The sequence below is a fragment of the Carettochelys insculpta genome, chromosome 3 (assembly GCF_033958435.1).
Source record: "Carettochelys insculpta isolate YL-2023 chromosome 3, ASM3395843v1, whole genome shotgun sequence".
Taxonomy (NCBI): domain Eukaryota; kingdom Metazoa; phylum Chordata; order Testudines; family Carettochelyidae; genus Carettochelys; species Carettochelys insculpta.
This window is the reverse complement of record NC_134139.1, coordinates 106348771-106369376: the sequence shown is the minus strand read 5'-3', so window position 1 is coordinate 106369376 and position 20606 is coordinate 106348771. Positions and strand designations below refer to the sequence as shown.

Here is a 20606-nt window from a genome sequence, read left to right as displayed (position 1 = left end):
TGCTTTCGGATCCTTACCTGGACAATGTCAAATATTCTTATTAAAATAAATATTCCCTTTCCTAAATTCATCTACTGGACTTCTAATGAGCAGTTCTCCTCCTTGGTACAGCTGTAAATAATTTAGACAGACTTTAATATTTAACCTTTTACAGCTATATAAATAGTTGTTTTTCCTCAGCCATTAGTTAGACAAGCCAATATTTAGCTTTTTAGGGTATTTTTCATATAATCTTTTCAGCACCTCAAAACAATTTTGCTGTTAGCCTGTGGACTTCCTTCAACACAACAATCCATAATTGTAACTTTACTGTAAAAAAGGTTCATACCCAAAGAATTTGAGACATCAGTGCAAAATATGGGCATACAGCAGCTTTTCAATAACTGTTACCTGAATGAACTGTAATTTGTCTTTAACTTAGCCTCTAATCTCTAACCTAATTTTTCATTTTCTAAAGGATCCACCAATGGCAGTTACCCTGGGCTTGAGAATGGAAGAAATGATTTTTAATCTTGCTGATACACATTTATTCTTTAATGACTTGGAGGTAAGAATGTTTCATCCCAGATTATAAAACTAATAGTTTGCTACCTATTAATGTTTCCTACGCATAGCAATACAGACATTACTCTGAGGTTGGTCTTACTCACTGAACAGTCAGTGGCAGTCACGCTGCAATAATTTTCTCCAGTTAAGAATCTACTCAGAGTTTCTCCTCAGCAAGTAACAGAGGGGAAATCCATGATATGTCCCTTCTGGTCACTGCAACAGTTCTTTGCACTGTAGCTGTTTGTGCTTCTGATTCTGTGGATTTTGCTGGATCTGCAGTATTCTCTTGAGAGGGGACCTATTGTCCTCCACCTCTTCTCTCTCAGCTGAAGTAGTTCCTTTTTGAAGTCCTCTCCTAAACTCCCCCTTTGTTGCCTGCCTTTTGCCTTTCCCATGTTCTCAGGATAAAAAGAGCTACTTTCTTTCTTCAAGAGAAGAAGGAGAGTTCTTATTTTACTCAAAGATTCTCATCAGCAAGTTCTGATCATGATTACGATGGACTCTTTATCATGAAGAGACAATTTAGACCTAATCATCCATGTCTCTAAAGAAGTAGAAATTGAAAACTGCGAAGTGATTCGAGATCTCTAGTTTGAAAAATTGCCCTAAAACTAAGAAAATGCAGGTGCAAAATATCTTCTCCAATTCTCTGAAGAGCATTGTGGGTTTAGGGGGTGAATACTCCAGAAATGAAAGGTACCTCATTACAATATACTACAATGGTACATAATATAAAAAGAAAGAGTCCCTCCATGTATTTCATTGTTGGAATATTCCATTTTCTTCCTCTCAGCTCAGGCAATGTAACAGACTTTACTAAACCTTGTTCAGAAGCTTCTGGATTCACTTCAAATTTATTTTTGGTCCAAAAGAAAATAGGGAGTTTTCAGACCCTTTTTTGTATGTCATTTGTTCAGTCAGACAATCTGGATAATGAACCTCAGGCTCCTAATTTAATTATTTCTTAAGAAGGTTCAAATCTTTACTTGGCATCCAATTCAAGTTCATCCACGTGTTTAATCATGCATGTCTTCCCCCTCCAAAACCTACTCCACCAGATCAAAGTGTCTGAACTTGGAGACTAGTACCCATCTCACGCTTTTCATCTGATTGATTCTCTGACTGAGATTCTTTACTGTGTACAGGAATGATTCAACAAATCATTATCTAGTCCAAATGTAGTTCCTCATGGTCTGAGAACACAAGGAAGTATTGATGCAAACAGACATACTATTGCTCATGTCATACTGTCCTCCCTCTGGTTATAGTTGGCAGACTACTGGAGATCACTCACCTGTGAAGGTCACCACAGATCCCATGCCAGAGTAGCAATTATTTGATAATGAGGGCCATCAACAAGACTGTTTAAAACAGTATGTGCCCCTCTTAGTCAGTTCCTCTTATGGAATGTGACAACCTTGTAATTGTGGGGAATATTTTTGTGAATAGAGAGACTTTTCCGATCTACTTCAAATTTGGATCAGAGCATCTTCCCCAGTTGGACATTTTTATCACCATTTGCTACCAAAATTGACAATGTTTTGCTTCAAGTCCTGAGAGAAAGGACCTGATGGAGAGATGTGTTTTACTTCCATTGAGGTGAAGCGCCTTGTAATAGGCACTTCCTTTGTTCAACAGCCAATAGGGAAACCTAGAGGTACCAAGTTTCTGTAGTCTTCATTGCTGTTCACTGACCTCAGAATTTTCCAGATCTGAAGAAGTGGGTCTGTCCCACGAAGGCTCATCACCTAATAAACTATTGTGTTAATCTTTAAAGTGCTACAGGACTGCTTTTTGTTTTGTGAATATACAGACTAAAATGGCTACCTCTCTGACTATTCATTTTATCTGTTTTTTCCAAAGTCACAAAATAACAATGTCCCAAGTTCAGATCGTTGCCCTCACCTTCAACCTTTTGTCACAATACCTGTCCTTCACCTGAATTTTACCTCCCATCTCCAGCAGTATGAAATCTGAGGCCTGAAACCCTGGCTATTCCTTAGCTAGTCTGCATTTTACTGCACTCTAAGTGAGATATCAATTGACCGTGTAAAGCATGTTGTGAATATTCTCTTTCTGGTGCCCCACAGCAAGGGATAGATTCTAAATCAATTTTTCAAAGCATTGCTTAGGTTCTTTTTTTACAAACCTTTGCCCTAGTGTGCTCAGATTTCAAGTGACAGCTGTAAGAACCCTAAGTTGCTCTTTACCTTGTGCCCAGGTTTCTTCAAGCTTATGCTGATTTCAAGATGCCCGTAAGCTGTCTTCTAAAATGGAGCTTCACCTTCGTTCTTTCTTGGCCTTTTTCGTTGTCTCTCTGAGCTATTTGCTGAAGCTTTATTTTGTTCTCACTCTCACTTCTTAAAATAACCTTTTTTGTTGATACCATGTTATCTGATAGGTTTAGTAAACAGGGCAATTCTCATTCAGGAATACCATCTCCTGGCTTTTCCTGATAAATATCTTTTTATAGATTGTCCTAAAAGTCAGTCATTTTTCAAGCTTCTTTTGGAGTTTAGTCTGAATCAAAATATTTTCCTATTTTAGTTAGCTTGTGAAGTTTCATTTGGGATGTGGATGAAGATTTTTGTCCAAGAACCTAGCGTTCCAGTGAGATTAATTTAAGCCAAATTTCTTGAATGTCTATACGCAGTTAAGCATTGTCTAGCCTCAACAGTATTGCAAAACCAACTATTTGTATTACAAGGCAGGGCCAAAAAAAAATCCAAAGCTTCCAAGATCTCTGTTTTGAAATGTATCAGAGTGCCCTAGGAGTCTCAGTCTTTCCTGAAGCCATAGCTCCAGAAGGATCAGTAGGCACCGCTGAGTTGGTAAGAGCCTGAACAACATAAGCAGAAATCTGCATGATGACCACTAGGGAATCCCCTGTATCCAAACACAACTGTACTCAAAAGGGAAGGGAAAAAAGAAAGGATAGGGAGAAAATGAAAAACAATACATAACCCTAGTGGAGCTTTTAGACAGGAAGAACAGCAGCAGACTGGACAATCATCATGAAGATCTAACTCATCTAAGCAAGGAGCATTATTAAAGCTGTTGGAGAGCTTTGATTTAGCCCAGTCTTCTTGAGTCAGTCATTCTGCAAGCTCTGTCGTCCAACATCTGACTCCTCATGTCATGCTTTGTCTCCTCAGTTTTACATCCTGAGCTGCACTCATCAGAAAAAATACATCTGTCTCAGATGGGGAGACAGTCTCAGATATAACTTGGCCTTGAATATCACAACCAGGGCCTTCAATTGGCATTGGCAGTCATGAAACGGGATGCAGTAGAGGGTGTAGAGCATCAGTCCTCTCATCAACTGAGTAGCTGAACCACCCTCTTATGCATGAACTGGAGCCTCTTTATTCCGTCAGCTTCATCCTCAAATGTATACTACATGACAAATGCAACCTGGTGGTGACCAATGTGTGGATTATGTGCCTGGCTACTAGTGATGTTACCATTAGTCACCCGGTCCCTCAAGATGTTCTCTTCTTAACCCTTTTTATGCTTTTCCCTGACGTATTTGCTACTGGGAAACTGCTAGTAATAATATCCAGATTAAGTGTTGTCATTTTATAATTTCCACCAGTCCAGAAATTCCCATGTATTGAAATATTCCTCAGAAACCTAGTAACCTGTGCTCTAGTCCGTAAAGCTTCTGCTGGTATTTCAGGCTGGATTTTTAATTTCACCAACTATTTCATTCTTGAAATATACATTTTAGTAAAATATCTCTTGGGACTATAGTTGGTGGCCTTCCCTTAATATACCGTGGCTGCATGCTCTAGAAAATTCTTGAAACAAAGCCATTTTGAACTGCTTAGAGAGTAGGGCCAGTCTGGTGGTAATGTCTGGATTGGGGCAATTCCATTCATTTAGAAGATTGTTATACAGGTAAGAAATAAAATTGTATATTGTCCTGCAGAAGTATTAAGTCTAAGGATGACTGAGAGATATTGGTAGAATGTAATTCAGTTCTAATGCTTTTTCCCCTCCCCCACAACAAACATGCACAAATCAGAGTCTACAAAAAGTAGTACAGGTTGAACCTCTCTAATTTGGTACCAGACGAGAGAATTTGCCGGACTTTGGGAGGTCAGTATTGTCTAACATCATTACCAGCATGTCCACTGCTTATTGGGCTCTTAGACATTTCAGAATAAATTACAGCTAAATAACAGCAAAGAACTGTGAGAGCCAGGACTGGTGGTTGGAAATAAACTATGGGACCACAAAAAACTTGGCCACACCCATAAGTCATCATGCTAGATTATGGAGTTTGCCAGAGGAGAGAGTTTAACCTATAGATTAGAGAGGTTCAACCTACAGTGATGATTGGGACTTGAGTCCTGTATGTGCACAGCAGCAGAGTAGACTAGCACTATTGTTGTTCCCCCCCCCCCCGCGCACAAGTTGTGGGAAAACAAAATTCACATAGTTTAAAGGAATACACATATGTAATAATTGGTTTAAAGAGCAGGAAGAGTAATGAAGGTCTATAAATTAAGTTCTTATACTGAAATGAAAAAAAAACAATCAACCTTGTGCTATTTTTTTCTTTTATGTAAAGGGGAAAAGTTCAGGTAGCAATTTAAATAAGCCTCAAAACTTGGCAAGCAATTCAGTCCAGTTTTAATAGAGATTGAGGCATGTACATGAAAACGGTTCTGTGCATCCTGAAAATGTATGAATAAAGTGCTGAATATCTGCAGTATAATAGCATTTTTGTTTTCAGTGCAGGGAGTCACTGTTTTTACTGGATAACGAAATTACTATCCATTCCAAGAGGTTAATTTTTTTATTGACAATTTGTAGGCTCTGCACTTTAAGGAAATTTCAAACTCTAAAAACTCCTACAGGTATTTAACAACAGTGAGGTGTGTTTTATATAAATATTACTGCAAAAAAGTCACTTGTTGTACCTGGACTAATTCTGTACACACACAGTAATAGAAAATATATTTTATCTTTCTTAGTTTTGAACTTGCACAGCCAGTGACCCTGTGTGACTTGAGTGTAGCCAGTACTGTAGCTGTTATGAAAAGGTATTTTACCTTAAAATTCAAATTATCAGAGAGCTTTTTTTCCCCCCCATTTCTATCCCATCTTTCCTATAAGCAAGTTACAATCTCCTAATCTTGTGCAACAATCTCATTGTGTTGACTGGGAAGGGGAGGGAACTAACTAATAAAACCTGTATAAAATTTCTGGACTTGACTGTGAGGACCTGAACATTTTTTGGTATAAAAGTTTATCCACATTTTATAAACACATTGGTCTAGTGCGACTATTTAAATTTTTTTAAAAATCAAGAAGAAAGGAGTAATAAAGCACGTGAGTCAGTTCTAAGTTCTCCTTGTGAGTATTCAGTAATGCGCACACACAAACGACAGGCAAGCAACAGTGCTCCTGTAGCTCTGAAACAATCAGTTAAAAGAGTGAGCCATAGAACCAAGGGAGGGAGGAATTGGAAAACCACATGTATTTCAATCCAGTGACACTGATGGGAATTGAAAAACCTTCCTGCAGAGAGAAGCAGAAAAGGAGTCAAACTGTGTACTCTTAAATCCTCTTTCTTTACTTCCCATAAATTGGTGAATTTGGATATGGCTTTCAAGATATAAGATGCAAATTCAAAATAGAAGAAAATGGCAGAAACTTTTCCACCCACTCGTTCAATTTTGCTGATAATTTCATGAAGTTAGTCTCTGGAATTTTAGATGTTGGTTAAATGCCAACGATTGGGTCCCTTCCAAATAAATCTGTTTTCTAGCACTAAAATGTACTCTAACTGTAGCACTCATAAAATAGCTGGACAGTTTAACAAAATTCAAACAACATATTGTCACTGCTTCTTATTTGCGCATACTTCATTTCCTCACCGCAGACACTCACGGGATCAGATTCTGATTCTGTAACAAATCCCACTGAAATCAGTAGAGTTGCTGTGAAATATACTACTACTAAACACGAGTAACGATATCAGAATCTATCCCAATGTAATATGCAGTCTGGTATGAGCATGCCTAGAATCAACTGTGTGGTATATCCACCACTAGCAGTTCTTCATTGGCACACACATTAGAGAACACAAGTAATTAAAAAAATTGCCGCTTTATTTACATCTGGCACTCATTTTTCCCCTCTTCTTCCCTCTATTCTGTCTTCACAGACAAACTATGTTCAAGGTGCTAAATTCTAATACCTTTTAATAATTCCTGTCAGAACCAGGTATTTCAGAGGTTTACACAAAAATAAAACTAAGATATGGGTTACCTGAACTTTTTAACAACTCCAAAAAAATAAAATACTCACTTTAGAGTGGGTTGTTTATTTTACTAGCATTGATTTGTGCAAACCTGTTATTTTTCCCAGTGTTCATTTATCTTCTAGAACATTCTGCACCCTGGGATAATCCCATTCCACTTAGAGAAAAAAATGCACCTGAGGAGGGAACAATGAGTAAATTTTGCAGCTGTTGAGCTCTTAACACTACCATGTCAATTACATGATTTTTTTTTTTTAAACTGAACAAGTAGAATTAGGTTGCTAGTTTTTAGCTATATTACAGCATAAGTCATAAATGCAACTAATAAATTTATGTTGTCTGCATTAATTTAGTCCATAAATTATTTCAAAAGTCTTATTGTATTTTTAATAGCCGTACTTTGTACGGGGGGGCGGGGGGAAGGACTCATTATGTTTAGTGTTGGTATTAAGGCAGGAATTTAACTGGCAAAAAAGTTCTCATGAAAATTTGAAAAATTACATCTGACTAGATATGCTGCATTCCCATTTAAATTCTAAATTTGCAATGTTTCTATTCTGACATTTCTCCTTTCTTTGGTTTTTAAAATTGCTTAGCAGTCGTACTAGACTGAGGTTTGAGACGTCTAAAATGTGCATATCTTGACTGGTGATTTTGTTTGGTGGTGGCTAAGAGAACTTGTCATTTAAGGAAACAAAAAGCAGTCAAGTAGCACTTTAAAGACTAGCAAAATAGTTTATTAGGTGAGCTTTCATGGGACAGACCCACTTCTTCAGACAACTTCTTCTTGGTCTGAAGAAGTGGGTCTGTCCCATGAAAGCTCACCTAATAAACTATTTTGCTAGTCTTTAAAGTGCTACTTGACTGCTTTTTGTTTTGATAGTGTATAGACTAGCACGGCTTCCTCTCTGTTACTATTTGTCATTTAAGGGTATGCATTTCTGTAAGTGGAAAGCTCAGCTTAAGTGATTACATTGATGTCTCAGTTACAGCAGTAGAGTGGATGAAACAGTTTCCAAAACCATCCCTCAGCCTTCTTTAAAAATTAGAAAAAGTTTGACTGTTTTTCAGTATAAACTGTAAATCCAAATGTTCACGATTGTGACTATTTTTGCTTATGATAGCATCGCTTAAGTACATGCAGGTAAAAATTTCCAAATTACTGAAAACATAAGTGTCCTCCATAAGATGCAACTGATATACAATAAAGAAATGTGAAGCTATCCATACAGAACTTGTGTACGTGTACCCTTTGAGTATTTTTTTTTGTCATCCTACATTCACCTCCCTCTTCAACAACTGTGAACAATGGAAAAAAATAATAGTGCCCCAATAAGAAATATAAACTATACATTTTCTTTGTATGTTTGAACCCATCTGTTTTTTTTTTTCCCTGGGACTGGACATAGTCAAAACGTTACAGGACAGGCTGTTTGTGGTTTTTTTTCTAGCCTAGCTCAGTCCAGGAGGTAGGAGAGCCCTCAATAGTTTGATTTTGCGAGGTTTCCAAACCAAAGAGGTTTGAGTAAATTCAGATAAGACTTAGATAAGCATCTGGACTTTTGGAAACTTAACAGAAATGACAATTCTTTGAGGATTACCCATTACTAGTTTTCATAGAGTTTTGAGAACAATGGTTTGAACTGATTTTGAAATACTGAGTTAACACATTTACTCAATGCATCCCAGAGAGACTAGGAGAGGGTTTTTAAAAAGAATTGCTGTCTAAGAATCAAATTGAAGTAACAATTATCCTATAACTTTCTTTGGTGACACTTTAATTTTTAATTTAAATAGTGTCTGAGGAATGGAATTTGCTTTTGTTTCGAAAGACATTTGTCATGATTGAGACTAAGTGTGTAGACACTGCCATCTTCTGGAATAATCTATGCTACACCGAGGTTGTATTATTAATGATGGTACAAAAGACACTGAGAAACATTAATACACAAACCTTTCAAACAAGTTATATTTTTCATTGTTTTTTCCCCCCCCCCCAACAGGAATGTGATCAAGTTCATATAGATGATGTTTCTTCTGATGACAATGGACAAGACCTAAGGTGAGATGTATTCTTTTTCAAAACTTTATTTTTTTGTAAAGATTAAAAAAGTTATCTTACACAGGACTAAATTGTATTTATTTTTAATATATTTTGGGTGTTTGCAGTACCTACAGTTTTGCAACTGATGGCTTCCATGCAGCTGCAAGTAGTGCAAACCTTTGTCTGCCAACAGGTGTAAGAGGAGGGGTTGACTGGATGAGGAAGCTGGCTTTCCGTTACAGAAGAGTAAAAGAATTGTATAATACTTACAAGAACAACATAGGAGGTAAGGTTAGGTCATATTAAAATATTATCAATATACATTTGAAGAAGTTATTGTCTAGCTAGGGTAATTAAGTAATGTTACTTTACTGTAAACTTCAAACGTCCACATGAATATCAAACTCAGTGGAATTTGCACTATTAAAATTTAGTATAAATGACTAGTCCAGTGTGGGCAAAATAGCCTTCTAAGACTGACTGCTAGAATTCTGGCTCTAGGGGCTGAAGGGGAAGACCCTAGAGAGCACAGAGTGAAAATATGGCTGAATTGATATCAGTGGCAAAATTCTAGTTGAGTTCACTGGGTCTAGCATTTTGCCCTTTCAGCACAACTGCACCATTCCCATTGAGTTGCTGGCTGTTCCAACCGCTTATGGTGATTTTTGGGGAGAGGGGATCAGGTGTCCTTCTGCTTCCTTCCCTTTGGTGCCTTCAGTCTGAGTCTGACCCACCTACTCCCCCATTCTGCTCTTTTGGTGAGCTAGGCAGTAGCCACACTCTCTTCTAAACCCGACTGGCGAAGTCCACTGGCAGCCACAGCCACCTCAGTCCACTGCGTGCTGCAACATTGAAGCCAGAACTGCTTTTATAGTGCTTCTGCTGTTCCCTTTCATTACTGTTGCGGCCACCACACCCTCAAAGTTGTCCTAGTGGGAAAATTCTGATCTCTCACAAAATGAGAGCTCTCTGTTGTGATTTACGTTCTTGGTTATCCAACTGCCAGTAATATTAGCAGTGTTGAAAGCATTCCACTACTGTAATCAAAGGCTGAATCAATCCCAGAATATTCCACCTATAAGAGCCAGCAAGCCCCACTCTGAAAAGACGAGATCAACCCTCCTTCCCAAGACAAGGTCTTGTCTCCTTCTGCCCTGTTCCAAACAACAGAGTGGGAGAGCCCAAGCCCGAGCAGTGCAGAGGATCCAGTGAAGCTCTCAACCATTATAACAAGACTGACTTCATTTGAGTGTCATTTAGAGAACAGCCAAAATTTAAAAAACTTACCTGTGACCAAAAATAGGCAGGTTTGGCCTTGCCTGAGAACCAAGTCTCATGGGCAGAAATAGAAATTGAGTTAGGATGATGTGGACACTGAGTTCCAGTCACCATAATAAATGTTTCACTGAGAACTGGACTGATATATTTGCATTTTTATTAGTTAAGGGTATTTGCTTATAGGAAAACGAAGCCTTAAGAGCATTTGTAGGTAATGATTGTTGCATGTCTTTATAGAAAGTGGCATAAAATACCTGAAAAGATAATTGATGCCCCAAGAAATTGTCTTGTCCCGAGTGTCAGATGACCATTTTGATATGGGATTTTTATACATTAAAAATACCAGAAACAAAGCAACCTACAGATTTACTGGACATTCAGACAAAAACTCCTTCCTTATATGTGTAGAATTCTAATGCTGCTGTATTCTAGTTTAAAAAAAAAAAAAAAGTTGTTAGTAAGCCAGTGTTGAAGAACCTAAAATAAACAGGATAATTGTAATAGCGGGTATCGCAATCTGAGGGTAAAGTCCATATGCCTAGTATATTTTGTACATACATTTCTTTTCCATGATAGATTGTTTATGCATTATTGATTATCTAATGTATTGCTCCATTTGTAGCCAGTTTATACATCCATTCTAGTCCCTTCAACTTTTGTAAAATTTTTTTTTCCTTACTATGTGGTTTTGTTTCAAAAGAGCCACTGACAAAGAAACTTGTGCCTAAGTTATGACCAGATTTTTAAATGTGTTTTGCAGTCACTGTGTATTTAAACAGATCTGGCCCCTCACGCTGAAGGGGGATTATTAAGTTGTTGGAGGGAAACGTTTATAGTTAAATATATCTAAGACATGATTAAAGGAAGGATGACAAAAGCTACAAATATTTCAAGGCAGCAACAGCATCACATACCAAGGTTGGAAATTATTTAGGGTATATAACTAGAAGTAATGAGAACATTAATAGAGAAATAATTGGGGCTGCATTTCAGTGGGATTTTTGGTATTAGGCAGTGGTTAGGTTTGTAGCAGAAGTGGAAATAGCCTAATTGCCTTGGAAAAAAAGCAAAAGAAAATGTACTGTATGGAAGAATTATGTATCGATGACAAGAAACTCAGATGTATTTCAAACAGAATTCTTTAAGTCCTAGGCTGGGTCTACTCTTGCCCCCAGCTTCGAAGGGGGCACGTTAATCAGGGTGATGAGAGATTACTAATGAAGTGCTGTGGTGAATACACAGCACTTTCTTAGGCTAATTCTCCCCTGCAGCAACTTTGAAGTGCCAGCACACGCGGAGCCACAGGCACTTTGAAGTGCCCACACTACTTCAAAGTTTGACACTTGGAAGTTGCTGCAGGGGAGAATGAGCCTAATGAAGTGCTGCATATTCACCACAGCACTTCATTAGTAATCTCCCATCGCCCTGATTAACGTGCCCCCTTCGAAGTTGGGGGCAAGTGTAGACCCACCCCTAGAGTTTAAATAGTCACATTGCAATAGTATGGAGAAGCAGAACCACAGTCCATTAATTTCTGAAGTCAGTGAGAGTCTTTCCATTGACTTCAGTGGATGTATTTTATCAAATCTTAAAAGTTGAATTAAAAAATAAAATACATTACTGCAAAATCTGCATGTTCCAGCTCAAGCACTGTTTAATTGGGTATTTTTCCCTCATTTATGTATAAGGTCTCCTTGGCCCAGCTAAAAGAGATGCATGGCTGCAGTTAAGAGCGGAGATTGAAGCTCTGACAGATTCCTGGTTGACAAATGCACTTAAATCATTATCAATTATTAGCACTCGGTATGTATTTGTGTATATTGTGTAATATTACCTTATTTTACATTAAAAAATACAAGGGCCATGAAAAGCTTTCATAAGCAATCTTACAGTAATAAATTCATGAACCTGTGAAATGGAGGGGTGAAAACGGATTTTAGTTCTTTAAACGTATATTAACTGCTCACAAGTAACGTAAGCCTAAAATGGACTTCGCCTGAAAATTATGTCCTCTAAATTCAAAATCTCTTTCTCGTGTGTTACTGCCTAATGATATCTGGCCATAGAGGTAAGATGAGCACAGCACAATCTTAGAACACAAAAGTCAGAACTCAAAGGTCTCTCCCCATTCTTGCAGACGTAATAATTATGTCTGTGGGAATATCTACACTGCAGTGTGAGCCAATGGTTTGAATTCAGGTTCATGCCCCCTTCCATCTACATGCAAGTCACTCTGACTCAGCATCTCAGTGAATCATACAGATGGAATGTCCAAGCCCGCATCAAGCCGGGACCCAGCATTCAAGCCCAATTGCTTTGCAATGTATGTATAGCCCAGCTAGACTCATGCTCTGGAAGCTTGCCTGTAGGCTGTGATCTCTAAGCAGTCAAATTTGGAGTTACAAATGAGTGTAAACACAAATGTATAATCTGCTAACCTGTGTTGTTAATCCTGGACTTGCTTGGAAATATAAAAAGAAACCCTGAGTGCACGTACATTTTTTAGAGCAGTTATCTGTTGAAATCAAAGTAATTAAAACCCAGCATTCTTATCCCTAAGAATTAAAAATAACCTTCATTGCTAGTTCTTCAACAATGATATTCACAAAGTAGTACATATTCTCCCTGAGCTAATCTATACTGCAAGCATAAAGCCATGGAAGGGAACAAGATGAAGCTCCATTGTCTTCCATTTCAGGAGTACCTGGGTGAGAGATGAATCAGCAATCAAGGAAAAGAACAAAATGAACAATATTTTAAATATTTTTTGACAAACGGCGGCTAAACTAGAAAACTATTTTAGTAGTATCTAAGAAAAGGAAAAAATAGCAGTCCAAATAATTTGTCCACGTGTGTTTGACATTGTTTTATTTCTAAAAACATTATATACACTATTTAAAAAAGGTGTCATTTAAGCAATAATGGATTGTTGGAAAATTACTAATTATATAAAGTCCAGTCAGATGTTTAAGTAATTTTGAGGTATTTTATTAGTATTCTGCATTTATCAGTCCTTGCAATCTTGCTGATGTACATGGGAAATAGCTCTATTTTAATAAGCAGCAAGCAGATACACAATAATATTTCTTCACTTGCTAAGGGTCCTATGGTAAACCCGTAGAAGAGCCAATAAAACCTGACAAATCAAATAGGATAGAAGGAAGGGGGTGAGAGTTGGGGGGGATGTTAATGATACTAGCTGAGATAATTATGAGCATCATTGGTCATTTTATGTAGCACACTTAACTGTGTAATTTAAAATGATGTACCAGTGTGCAGATTCAAAAACTATTTCTCTCCTTTTAGGAGTAACTGTGTAAACGTTTTGGTAACAACCACCCAACTTATCCCAGCACTTGCAAAAGTCCTGCTCTATAGTTTAGGAGGTGCTTTTCCTATTGAAAACATTTACAGTGCAACCAAAATAGGTAAGAAAATTCTTCTTTAGCCCTCAGAAAATGCTTTTGCTTTATCCTATATTTTTTCCCTTTTATTACGGATAGATGGATTCAAAACCACTTCTGATAGTATGAATATTTAAGCTGGAAACTTATGCACTGCCTCAGTTTGATTTATTTATTGCTTAGATACTGTTAAGAAATTTAAACATCTGTTTGTTATGAGTATTCTAATCCTAGTGCTTACCACATTTATATATAGAATATGTATGATCTAAATATATAACGGTCACTGGGTGACACTGGCCCTTTTAGAGGGAGAAGGACAAGTGCACCTGCACTTTCAGTATACCTCCAGTTTGGGCAGTTAAGAGGGCATGAGTCAAAAGTGCAGAAAAGTGAAGCCCAGGAGAGACTGGCGAGTCAGAGGCACCTGTGTGGGGAATCAAGAACAGGTGAGAGCTGTCAGAGGCTATGGGAAAAGTGCCAGAAAGAAGCAGACAGTGTTTTCGAAGCATGGGTTGAAGGCAAGAAGACAGTCTCGAGGGGTTTGTTGGCTGACTTCCCCAAGCAAGAGTGCTGGGGTCACAGGGCTGGAGAAGTCTGAAGACAAGAGCAGCAGTAGAGGAAGATGTCTGCTGGCCCAGAGAGGGCTGAAAATAGGAGCAACAGAGGTGCTTCTCTGCTGACATCTCTAATGCTGGAGGGCCTGAGGCAGGGGAACTGAGTGGTCCAGACAAGAGGCTGCACTAGGGGATTCTCATTGGGAAGAGCAGGATTATACCTCATTCAGCTGGGAGAGCTGTCAGAGCATAAGGACAGAGGTGACTGACAATCCAAGGAAGTTGAAGAAGCCAGTATGTTTTTCATCAAATAAGATGTCTTGCATTTCCATAACTGCTTGCATTTTGGTGAGAGATGGGCTTTCCGTTTGGGAGGTCTGTTTTGGACATCTTAAAAGGTTTCATAATAATATCCTCCTTGTGGCTGGTTTATTATCTAGTAAGAGAACCTGAGTAGTTACTGGGAACTTTGGAAGTGAAAACTGAGGTAGACATGCCTGTCACAAAAGGGCACTCCAGGCAGGTCTTTCCTAACTTTCTCGATACTTAATTTCACGTTTTATAGGTTCGTTGTACATTGTGTAATTCCAGCTCATTCTTTCTAAGAAATGGCATTTCTACAGCTACCTTCTCTACCTTAAAGGACTCAGCTAATTTATTTTATAAACTATGATCATTTCATACACACCTGTTTCAGGTCTGTTAAGTGACTTTATAAATAACTTCTGATAATATACAGTGACAGATTATAATCAAGATTATAGACTGCAAAATAAAATTTAGTCCTGGATTTTCAAAGGCCCCTCTAATTCCAAAGCAGACAAAGTGAATATAGACTATCAGGAAAGAGTGAAGGTTTCCAACCAAAGAAAGCTCGTACAGTAGACTTTCATATCTGTCATTCTATCAACTAGAACACACAAACAATTGGTGTTTTAACCATAAGTACAGTATAGTGAGTAAATTCAAATAAATACAGCAAATACAGTACAAATTTGCAGTATACAATACTACTGTTGGTAGACAAAGTACTCTGCATATATTTTTGTCTGTTGATATCTAATCTTGTTTTTCTTTGATGTTGTGCATTGCTAGGTATGCCTCTCTATTATCCAAAATATTTGACTATCTGGCAATGACCCAGGCCTGCTGGATACGAGAGTTTTACAATTCTTAAATGACTGTCATTTTAGGACAACTCAAGTTTTTATTGTAAAATCTAGGGAGACTTTCCTTTAGAGTATGATATGCCCTCACTTTTGACTCCTGATGGTTTTGGAAAAACCTTTTACCTGAAATCATAGTTCAAATCCAGGGGAACATGAAACTGCTACAAAACAAAAAAAGCAGTCCTATAGCACTTTAAAGGCTAACAAAATAATTTATTATGTGATGAGTTACAGTCCATGGGAGTGGAAGTAATTAAAATAATCTGGAAGTATTGAAATTTAATGTTTTTACAATGGTGGTAATAACTTCCTGCTCTCATACAGCCAAAACCTCTGCTTAAAGTTAGGTATGTGATCTTATTGTCAGATAAATCTGCTTGGTCTGACCAAAGGAATGCAATTGCCTTTTTACTCGTATCCATGAAACAAGCCAAGAGCTGGGCACTATGGGAAAAAACACACACACTTTTTGGTAGGATTCATTTAACCCTTTGTAAAGCTTCAGGGTAACTCACACGATAGCTTAAATAAGTAGTGCATTGTTTTTCAGGCAAAGAAAGCTGTTTTGAGCGTATAGTGTCCAGATTTGGCACTAACATAACTTATGTTGTGATTGGAGATGGACGAGATGAGGAGCATGCAGCTAATCAGGTAACTTCACTCTGAACATTTATCTCATTTATCTTCCAGGAAAAGAAAGTTGCTTTGAACGAATAATGCAAAGGTTTGGCAGAAAAGTAGTATATGTTGTAATTGGGGATGGTGTAGAAGAAGAACAGGCAGCAAAAAAGGTAACCTGACTTATGAAATGTTGGTGTGATAAACAGATACTAATGCAAGCTTTTGTTTCATTTCTACTAGTGTTGCAGACTAGCAAATAAGTTAAATGAACCAACAGCATGATAAGACTTACGCTTACATTTAAAGAAACCATTTGGATTCTAGCATTTGCTTTATGACAGTAAGAAATGTAACACCCCCCCCCCAAAAAAAAAAACCACCCAAACAAGAGATGACAAATAAAAAAGGAGGAGGAGTTTGGTTAAAACACTGTGTGGAAATGAGAATGAGAGCCATTGGAGAGAATGTAGAAAACCAGCAAAACTACTGTGCCAAAGTTCTACCATCAGGAAGGGGGAAAAAAAACCCAAAAAACCATTAGACCATAGAAAGGAAAATGTGATCAATTTTATAAGCACTTATTTCAAGAAACACTTCTGAAAAGGAAAAAACAAATCTGCAGCTAAAATAGTTTCTTCAAAGTAAAAAGAAAAAAATGTTTCTGCAGTTCAACTTTTCAAAAAAGAAGATAAAATGTTGTGAATCTTTCAGAAGTTGGCACTTTCTGCATTCCACTAACTTCCAGTAATGTGGAAACCCCATATTTTAAATTGTGCTCTTTGTCTCCCAAGTTGTGCCCAGAAATACTATGGAGTAGCACGAAGGCCAGCAAAACTTAAATCTTTGTAATATTTTGATAGGTACAATGTGTTGTGCTAAGCTATAATAGAAACAAAATCAAAATGCTCATTCCAAATGGTTGCTCATGGAGGTGCAGTACTGGTGATGGATCTCTGGTAGTCTGTGCTGAACACAGGTGGTTGGTTTTGGCAGTTTCCATTTGGCATGTTTCTCTCTAACCGTAGCTGTACTTGCATGAATAGTTGTGGTTTTCAGAGGAACAGATGAGCACAACAGCTTATAAATAGATCTGAACTGAGCCAAAGTTGAGTTCTAACCTAGTTCCAGGGAGTTAGTCTGCTGGAGTGTCCAGCAGCAGCAGCAGCTGCCTTCGAAAAGTGATCTGGCATGGGTAGATCTGTAATTCACTATACTTCATCTACCAGCAGACAGTGATGCTTCCTGTAGCATCAGTCATCTTTATTTAAACCAGTGTTTTGAAAATTTTTCTCCAGAAGAGGTTTTTCCACAGCTGAACCCAAAAAAAAAAAGGTATGTCTGTCTTTCACAAAATGTTACATATGGAGCTTTCCTTAATGAGTCCTATGATCCTTTTACCATTAAAATGGTCCAGGTCCCCTTTAGAGGAGTATAAATAGTGATTTTCTATCGTTCCTTTTCTAATAAACTCAATAGTAGCAAATGAGTGAGCTGCATTCACAGAATTTTTGTAGAGTGAATAGTGAAACAGGCTAATTATTTCCTCCTAGTTCTAAGAATTAAGCTCAGATCTATTTTTGGTCTGATTTTTGTCAGTCTTTCACTATAACAAACATCAGGCCACAAATGACAGTGTAAGTATAATGTGAGTTTAACTGTATTTATTTGCTGCGTGCCTTCTGATGAAGATAATGTGTTCGTTTTTCCTCACTTCCCCCAACAAATGCAGCACAACATGCCTTTCTGGAGGATATCAAGTCATTCGGACCTCTTGGCTCTACATCAAGCACTGGAACTAGAGTACTTGTAACTGTGTTCTATGGTTGGCGAGCCTTTTTTTCTATTTCAAGTACACTGAATTTTTATGTGTGATTGGATGCCTCTGGCTTAACACATATGAATTGTCTTAAGAAGGGAAGAAATATTTGGAAAGAAAGTTCCAAAATGAAGAATTCAGATTGCTGAATGGAGTTAAAATGTTAGCGCTACATAAGGAAGCTCTATGGTCTTATATGCAACATTTTTAAGGACTAAAAAACTGTGGAAGTTGCTGGTACACACCGAATGAGCCCTAATGCAAACGAACAAAGGACTCGTGATGGCAAAGCACAAACATGCATTTTCTGACTGACAAGGTGGTGGTCAACAACATTCCTCAATATGGGATATACTCTCAGCACTGAGGTTTGAACCAGAGTTTAGCCTACCTAATCCAGAAAATCTGAATTGGAATGCACTCAGACTGTATAATGACAATCTTGTCTAGACCTGTGATTTGTGTAAATTATTGATGAAAATAATTTACTGTGACTTGATGAGCAGCTGATTTTTGGAAGTGGATGCAATTTTTCTTTTTGATGGGGGGGGGTGTAGGGAAGGATTATATTATAATGTCTCTTTTATAAGTTTGGCAAACAGAATGTGCATAATGATGTGTTGTGCCTTAAAGACAAGACCGTGTTTGTGTGTTACAATGTAATTTTTGTTAAAAACTATGTAGATAAACCAAAAGAGGTGTGAAAATTTTTGACATGACCAAATTTCAAATTGAAGTAATCAAAAGAGTAGGGCTGCATCAAAAGCATCTAAGTATTTGTTGCAGTAAGAAAAAAATAAAGGAGAGCTTGTGGTTTTTATTTGGTTTCTGAACAGTTCCCTGATTGTATGAAGCAAGTTTAAAGGTTATTGGGAGGTTGAAATGACAGTGGGGACCATAATCTTCAAAGATGAGTAGTTGCTTACCCTCTTGAATGTCCTTTCTTCATTCTCACATGAGGAAACTAAGAGCTGTGTTCATACACATTACAGAAAAGCCTCAGATTATCTGCAATTTACAATCAAACCAAATTAAATCTTGTCCCTGTTTGCTCACATACTTTCCCCTAGTTAAGAATGGCATACTATATAGGGTCACATTCCACCCTATAATCCTACCACTCCACATCCAATTTCAGTGTCATGAAGCAAAGGGAAGTGTCAATGACTTTAGTTTATGATGGAAATTGTTCTTCCTTGATACTACATGTGTCAGCATATGTGCACCTACTTCTTCCTGGAGGGGGAGATCATCATGATAATATGTGGAATGCAAATTCCAGGGGCACCTATCTAATGTCAGTACTCAATACTGATGTGCAGTCTTCCCATTCTTTGCTGTTAAGCACCTCCTGAACAGAAATAGGTTGGTTTATAGGTCAGTTACATGCTGCTTATTTAAACTACAGAGGCCATGTCAAAGGCAGGTCTTCACATGAAATCCCAGCTCCATTGAAGTCAATAGCAAAACTCCTTTATAACTAAATAAAACACTTCTGTACATGTCAGTAGACAGACAACAGGCTGCTATGCTATGTTTTATGTATAGTGTGTAGCATTCACACTCGTCTTGCCACATACTAAATCATTATATGGCTACTTACATGAGACTTTTATGTGAGGATTCCTTCCCCCTCCCTCCTTGAAAGAGTCCTATAGCTGAAAATTATTTACAGAGTTAATCCTCACAATACCATCTAATCACATTAGGCCTACACTTTAAAATATTTCCACTGCATTAAATGAAAACTTTAAAGTTAACTGCTTTATGTAAAATTTTAAAAGTGACTACATCTTACATATACTCATATTAATCTTCAAAAATGACTAACATTGCTTTTGGAAAGAACATAACTTCTTCGTCGAGTGTCCCCATGGGTGCTCCACGATAGGTGTTGGGCTCGCCCCGGCGCTGCAGGTTGGATCTTTCCAGCAGTTTCTGCCGGACCGCGCATGCGCCGGCACGCGCCGCTCCCTTGCGCGCTCCCGGCCACGTGCACGATCTGGTCCCCGCCAGTTCCTCTTTAACCGCCATCGGCTGCAGACAGAATCCACTCAGGCTACGGCCAGAGTTAGCGTATTTAATGTTTTTAAAGTGTTTAGAGTTTCTTTTTCAGTCTTTTAGCTTAAGTTAGCTTGTTATTGTTTTATTAAAAAAAAGAAAAGAGTAAAAAGTAAAGTTTTACAGCCTTAGTAGCAAGCGGAGCAGCGGAGGCCCGGGGACGTAAGGCCATTAGGCCTCCTGCCGCGGCAGGCTGAGTCCGAGCGGGGAACAGGCACAGAGAAGGTGCTAAGTACCCTATTAACAACTCAGACTCACCACAATGTCCTCTTCAGGATTCAAAAAGTGTGAGTCATGTCGCGAAGTGATGCCGGCCTCTGATGGGCACAGTCAGTGCATTAGGTGCCTCGGGGAATCTCATGTCACCCAGAAATGCTCCTTCTGCGCAAAGCTCACAGCCAGAGCAAGGAACGACAGAGAGATGCGGCTGAAAATGCTGCTCTTTGACAAGGCCCTCCAGCCAGACGTGCCGGAGTGGCCTCAGCAGGAGGGACCCACAGGGGCCCATAAAAGGAAAGCTGCTTCCCTAACCCCATCAACGCAAAAACGGAGGAAGCTTTCACCAACCCGATCCCTGCCGGCAGCCACAGTGAGCGGGACGGGTGGAGCGCATAGCCCCCAGCCGCAGTCACAGCTGAGCAGCGGCGGCGCGGAGACGCACGTGGCAGAGGCTGAGCCTCCGATAATCAAACAGCTGCCCTGCATGGCGGGCAGGGCGGCGGCCAGGCAAACGCCAGAACCGGCAGCACCGACCCCCGGGGAACTGGCGGTGCAGAGTTCACAGGCACGCGGCCTGCAGGCACCGGGGGAGGCCACACGTGCGGCACCGCAGT

General features: G+C 38.7%; 1 protein-coding gene across 20 annotated transcripts in view; it reads left to right on the top strand.

Moving 5' to 3' along the window:
- The window catches only part of EYA4 (EYA transcriptional coactivator and phosphatase 4), a 236951-nt gene extending 217384 nt beyond the window's left edge, over positions 1–19567 (top strand). For 5 of the 20 annotated variants that reach the window (XM_074990541.1, XM_074990545.1, XM_074990544.1 and 2 more), the window contains 7 exons: positions 458–547; positions 8827–8885; positions 8993–9153; positions 11834–11948; positions 13452–13573; positions 15966–16066; positions 17626–19560. In XM_074990541.1, coding sequence (XP_074846642.1) covers positions 458–547; positions 8827–8885; positions 8993–9153; positions 11834–11948; positions 13452–13573; positions 15966–16066; positions 17626–17706 — 729 coding nt within the window. In that variant the 3' untranslated portion in view covers positions 17707–19560. The other 15 variants (XM_074990537.1, XM_074990538.1, XM_074990535.1 and 12 more) reach the window with 9 other exon arrangements.
- The last annotated feature ends 1039 nt before the right edge of the window (positions 19568–20606 follow it).